Genomic DNA, 5,849 nt, shown 5'->3' with positions numbered 1-5,849 from the left:
TTACCTTATCCAGTACTGTCCTTGCTCAGTACTGTTCAGACTCTGTCCTAAACACTTTACATAGACTTTTACATTTAATTTTCACTCAACACTAGCAGGTAGGTAACATTATTTTCCCTATGCTTCAGTTGAAAATACTGAGACACAGTAGAAACTCAACACAGATATTAAGTACCTTGCCCAGGTCACATAGCTAAAAAATGGCAAAGCCAGAATTTGCACCTAGGCAGTTGGATCCCAGAGTCCATGTTCCTAAGCACTCTCCTTACTGCCTCCCACATGTAATCCTGTGTGTGTGCAAAGCCCTTGACACAGTGCTTGTCACTTCAGTCCCAGTGAGGAAGGTGACTGCAAGTGTAGGAGGCCAGGGCAAGTGTCTCTTTCCCTGAAGCATGTCAGGACAGAATAGAGAGCGGACCCTTTACACGCATTTCCAGGGCCTAAGAAAGGTGGGGAAGAAATATAAAGAATTTAAAGCCATATTTTCCTACCCAGATGTGTCTTATAAACACACATATGCCACATGGACACACACTTCTCACAAATACATCACACTCACACATACACAATCAGTGGCCACTCTGAACCCATGAAACTTCCATCAGGAAACCTTCCTGAGCTGGTCCAGGCCTCACAATCTCTCAGATCCCTAAATGTGTACAGCACTGACCATTAGGCCCAGCCAAGCCGGCCCTCACTATGTAGTGTTCTATTCATTCAAATAACTATGCAATAACTACTGAAAATCGGGACCAAGTATTGGAGAAGGAGAACCAAAAAAAATGTTGTTTCTGTCCTCCAGGAACTTTGAATCTCCTAGGAGAATCTAGCATACACATCAAGACGTCACAGTAGGACAAAGGAATAAGTGTTGTCAGTGACAGACAGGTATTTTGGAAAGCTTCCTAGAGGTGACACTTGAGTTAAATTTTAAAGGTGAACAGGAGTTATTCTGGCAAAGGAAGAGGTGTGGAGGAAGGAGAGTAAGGAAGAGGGAACAGGTTAACAAGCTTGGGAAACCCCAAGTCGTTCTATCAGCTGAAATGAAGAGTTTCTCATAGAGGCAGAACATGAGGCCATAGGGATAAGCAGGGCCCAAATGCCAAAAAGCCTGATGTGCTGACCTGAGAGATTCAGAGTCTTTCCCAAAAAGCGTCATGGAAGGGTTTTTGGCAGAGAAACATCACAATCGAATCTGCATTTCAGAAAGGTTGACTCAGCAACACAGAGATAAAGGGGTGACAGGGTGAAAATGAGGGGACATTGAAAAGACTTTCAACTATCTCTGGAATAAATGAACTGAAATTCTTATCACAGTGGGAATGGAGAGGGTATTTATGAGATACTATGGAAAAGTGCGGAGGTCATCCACTGATATAGGTAACATGAAGGTCAAAGGTTAGACTGGAAGGAGAGGAGCCAATGATACTTTTTGACTTCTGGAGTTCCAGGTGTCTCTTGGACACCCAGGTGATACCTAATAGGCTTATGAATATGTGTGTGTCTGTATTTTTCCCCATTATTACAGTTTGCAAGACATATGGACTGGAGATACAAGTTTGAGTGCCAGGGCAGTACAGGTAGCAAGAATGTCGATGTAGTCACTCAGAGAAAGTGTGGGCCAGGAGGTCTGTGGACTCAGGACTGAGCTCTGAGGAGCTCCAACTTCAAGCAGTTGAAGGCTTGGATTTGTGAACATTCTTCCAGGAGCAGGGTGTGAAGAAAGGAGTGAGAAAAGGAGATCAACAACATTTAGGGGAAAACAAGGTGAACAGACGAGAAGAGAGGGACGAAACTGCAGGAGAGACCAGAACACGGTGACAGGTCGAGGCAAGTCAGTAGCATCAAACACTGCAGACGTCAACGAAGATAAGGACAGGAAACTTCATGTTAGGTTTGGCAACTAAGAGGTGGCCAGTGCGGCCAGAGTGAGGTCACTCGAGCGATGAAAGGGTGGGTTTCCGGCTGTTGAAATCTTTTCAACTGAAACGCAGTTTGAGCATCTGGCTGGGAGCTGCACCCCGCGCTGCTTTCCCTAGTTCATCAGAGTCGAGCGTTCACACTGACACACCAGAAGACTAACAGGAACTTGGCGTTTTCGAACACAGCGCGCAGGAATCCTGCGCAGGCGCTTCCGAAGTCGGTCGGCTCTCCCGCGAGCCCCTCCCCAGGCCTGCAGAGGGAGCTGCGCCTCGGAGAATCCAGGGCGTGACGCCGCTCTAGCCAGCGCTCCGGCTCGGTGGCGGGCGCCGCAGCTCCGCGTCCGGCTCGCCTCCTCCCAGCACAGGTGGGTCCGCCAGCGGTGGGCAGCAGTGCTTGGGAGCCGTGGGGCGGGCGGGTAGCGGCAACCTCTGGGCACGGAGTGGTCCCCATCACCTACGTGCCCCAACTCGGGCTCGGCTCCGGCGGATCGGGCTGTGGCCAGGGCCGCACGTGTGCAAGTCCGGTTCGGGTGGGTTCCTCCTGGACTTGCAGTGTCTGTCCCAGGACCCCTTAACACCCCAGGGGTCTCCGCCCGGGCTTGCTCACGGCTTCCTGGGGACATCGAGGGGCGGAGCTCCAAGGGGCGGGACTCCCATGATTGACACGTCTTTCGCCAGGTTTCACGGGCACCAGTGGACCCTTCTTCCCCTGCCCTGAATCTGAGCCAGCATCATGGTGAGAACCCTGAGCCCAGCTCCTCACCTCCGCATGCTCATGCCCTTGCCCTTGTCCGGCGTGGGCTTGCCTCCGTTGCCCGATATAAACCTGGGGCTCTGCAGGGGTGGTTCCGGTGGGTCTGCCCCAGCAAGGCAGCCTGCACTCTTGCAACCCGCCCATCCCTATAGCACGGGCGCCTGAAGGTGAAGACATCGGAAGAGCAAGCGGAAGCCAAAAGACTAGAGCGGGAACAGAAGCTGAAGCTATACCAGGCAGCCACCCAGACTGTATTCCAGAAGGTGGGGCCCTCAGAGGTAGTCCTCTCCCACTGTGGCTCCCTTAGCATAGTACTTGGCCAAGAACTGCGCCTCAGAGTCAGGTTGCTTGAATCCACATCTAGGTTCTATCACTTACTAGCTGTGTGTCCTTAGGCAAGCTACTGAATCTCTTTGGACCTCAATTTGCCCATCTGTAAAACAGGGCTAACGATTGCACTTACTGCATAAAGCTGTTGTGAAAATCAACGATTGCAAGATTACATATTATCCCATAAAGGGCTTTGTATAGTACTTGTAGTAAAGTGTGGCATTCACAGAACATTCAGTAGTTCTATTTATGTTATGAAGCTCTGTAGCAGAAGAGTGATGTGATCCCTGATCCTGCTATCTGTCTTCTCAGCGCCAGGCTGGAGAACTGGATGAGTCAGTGCTGGAACTGACAAGCCAGATTCTGGGAGCCAACCCTGACTTTGCCACCCTCTGGAATTGTCGACGAGAGGTGCTCCAGCAGCTGGAGGTCCAGAAGTACGTAAGAGTTTAGGGCCCAAGGAAGATGGCCCTCGCTCTGGCCCTGCCCGGCCTGGGTCCAGGGGTGAAAGAAGAATGGGGCAGCCAGGGGCATAGGCGGAGGGCTGGGTGCAGAAAGTCAGGGGTGAACTGAGACTGGGTGTTGGAGGGCCCTGACCCCCATTCCTCTGGGCACAGGTCCCCCGAGGAGTTGGCCACTTTGGTGAAGGCAGAACTGGGCTTCCTGGAGAGCTGCCTGAGGGTAACCCCAAGTCTTATGGTCCCTGGCACCACCGCTGCTGGCTGCTGAGCCGCCTGCCAGAGCCCAACTGGGCCCGGGAGCTGGAGTTGTGTGCCCGCTTCCTCGAGGTTGATGAGCGGAACTGTACGTGCCTGCAGATTCTGTCTCCCTGCCTACACCTGCCCCATGTCCCGGTAGTAGGGCCTCAGTAAGGTCCAGAGTTGGGAGGGATGGCCAGGATGGGCCCACTGAGCTGATGACACAAGGGATGATGAGGTCAAATATGTCCTCCATGGAGGGCACAGAGGTGTTTCTTGGGGTCTCCAAGGGGATGCCAGGGTCCCAGCCAGGCAGCTCTTCTTGCCCTGCTTCTGAGATGTGTTGTCTGCCTATGCCCCTAGTTCACTGCTGGGACTACCGGCGGTTTGTGGCTGCACAGGCAGCTGTGCCCCCTGCAGAGGAGCTTGCCTTCACTGACAGCCTCATCACCCGAAACTTCTCCAACTACTCCTCCTGGCATTACCGCTCCTGCCTCTTGCCCCAGCTGCACCCTCAGCCAGACTCAGGACCCCAGGGGCGCCTCCCTGAGGATGTGCTGCTCAAAGGTAAGCAGGGTCAGGGCGTGCTTGAGAGGACTCTGCCATGCTGCCCTTCTGACCCTGATGCCTAGACCTGCTCTTGAAGCTACCACTCGGGAAAATGCCTGGCTCTGGGGATGCATAAGATCCAGCCCCTGGCTGCAGAGAGCCCAAGTGTCAACTTGGCTCCTGATGTATGCAGCCCCTGGGTAAGGCTGGCATATAAGTGAAACTGAAGGCAGGAAGTTCTCCAAAGAGAGGGCAGTATGTGGGGGTAGACAGGAGCCCAGAAGGGTCCTAACCAAAGCCCCATGCCTCCTTGGCCCCTGCAGAGCTGGAGCTGGTGCAGAACGCCTTCTTCACTGATCCCAATGATCAGAGTGCCTGGTTCTACCATCGGTGGCTCCTGGGACGAGGTGAACAGTACAGAAGAGGTGGGGATTGGAGCCAAGAAGGAATGGAAGGATATTTAAGGAGACCTGAGACTATTTCTTCCCACAGCTGATCCCCAGGATGCCCTACGCTGCCTGCACGTGAGCCGGGATGAGGCTTGCCTGACTGTCTCCTTCTCTCGGCCCCTCCTCGTGAGTCCTGAAGCTTTTGCTGAAGGGTACCATGGATGGTGGGCCTGGTGCCGTTGGAGTGATGGTCTGTCTCTGTCCCCTGCACCAGGTGGGCTCCGGCATGGAGACCTTGCTGCTCATGGTTGATGAGTCACCCCTGGCTGTGGAGTGGAGGACCCCAGAGGGCAGGAACCGGCCTAGCCACATCTGGGTATCCCAGGGTTGGTGGGTGGAGTCGGGGCTGGGACAGGGCTGTGGTGGGACAGTCAGAAAAGTGGTGCAGCCTGGGCTTTCTCTTAACCCTGTGCTCCCAGCTCTGTGACCTGCCCGCCACCTCCCTCAACGATCAGTTGCCCCAGCATACATTTCGTGTCATTTGGACGGCAGGTGATGCCCAGAAGGAGTGTGTGCTCTTAAAAGGTGAGCCAGCCTGCAGCCTCCCCGCTTTGCAGCAGCACCCCCCATCCCTGTCTTCCTCTCACGGGTGTCCTCTCCTACCCCTGCTCTGTCTCTCAGGCCGCCAAGAGGGCTGGTGCCGGGACTCCGCCACGGATGAGCAGCTCTTCAGGTGATGAGCACAGGGAAGCACACAGACAGGAGCAGGGCTGTGCACTCTGGGCAGCTGGGTGGGATGCCGGGGGCTCAAGTAGATGTCTCAGACTGGCTACTGGGGATGACCAGCACTGCTCCCCCACCCTGCCCACCCTCAGGTGTGAGCTGTCAGTGGAGAAGTCCACGGTGCTACAGTCGGAGCTGGAATCCTGTAAGGAGCTGCAGGAGCTGGAGCCTGAGAATAAATGTGAGGCCCGATTCCCCTGAGCTCCTGCTTCTCTAAGGAGGGCCCATCCTAAACAGGCTCCTTGCTAGGACCTTCCTAATCCCCGCCCTCTCCCCAGGGTGCCTACTCACCATCATCTTGCTGATGAGGGCGCTGGACCCCCTGCAGTACGAGAAGGAGACACTGCAGTACTTCCAAACCCTCAAGGCAAGTTGGGTCCGCAGGAGTTGGCACGGGGGCAGCCCAACACGCAGGGGGCAGGCA

At 54.5% G+C, this 5,849-nt stretch overlaps 1 protein-coding gene across 1 annotated transcript in view; it reads left to right on the top strand.

Moving 5' to 3' along the window:
• Nucleotides 1–2,032: 2,032 nt before the first annotated feature.
• RABGGTA (Rab geranylgeranyltransferase, alpha subunit) overlaps nucleotides 2,033–5,849 on the top strand; it is a 6,731-nt gene continuing 2,914 nt past the window's right edge. Inside the window, 14 exon segments of the mRNA XM_010831353.1 lie at nucleotides 2,033–2,287; nucleotides 2,601–2,658; nucleotides 2,829–2,939; nucleotides 3,319–3,443; nucleotides 3,624–3,685; nucleotides 3,688–3,810; nucleotides 4,068–4,271; nucleotides 4,577–4,660; nucleotides 4,746–4,828; nucleotides 4,917–5,018; nucleotides 5,122–5,227; nucleotides 5,324–5,375; nucleotides 5,518–5,606; nucleotides 5,704–5,792. Of these exon segments, the coding sequence (XP_010829655.1) occupies nucleotides 2,656–2,658; nucleotides 2,829–2,939; nucleotides 3,319–3,443; nucleotides 3,624–3,685; nucleotides 3,688–3,810; nucleotides 4,068–4,271; nucleotides 4,577–4,660; nucleotides 4,746–4,828; nucleotides 4,917–5,018; nucleotides 5,122–5,227; nucleotides 5,324–5,375; nucleotides 5,518–5,606; nucleotides 5,704–5,792 (1,233 nt within the window). The 5' untranslated portion in view covers nucleotides 2,033–2,287; nucleotides 2,601–2,655.

The sequence above is a fragment of the Bison bison genome, unplaced genomic scaffold, assembly GCF_000754665.1.
Source record: "Bison bison bison isolate TAMUID 2011002044 unplaced genomic scaffold, Bison_UMD1.0 scf7180017864526, whole genome shotgun sequence".
Taxonomy (NCBI): domain Eukaryota; kingdom Metazoa; phylum Chordata; class Mammalia; order Artiodactyla; family Bovidae; genus Bison; species Bison bison.
The sequence above is the reverse complement of the archived record's forward strand: the minus strand, read 5'-3'. Positions and strand labels throughout refer to the sequence as shown.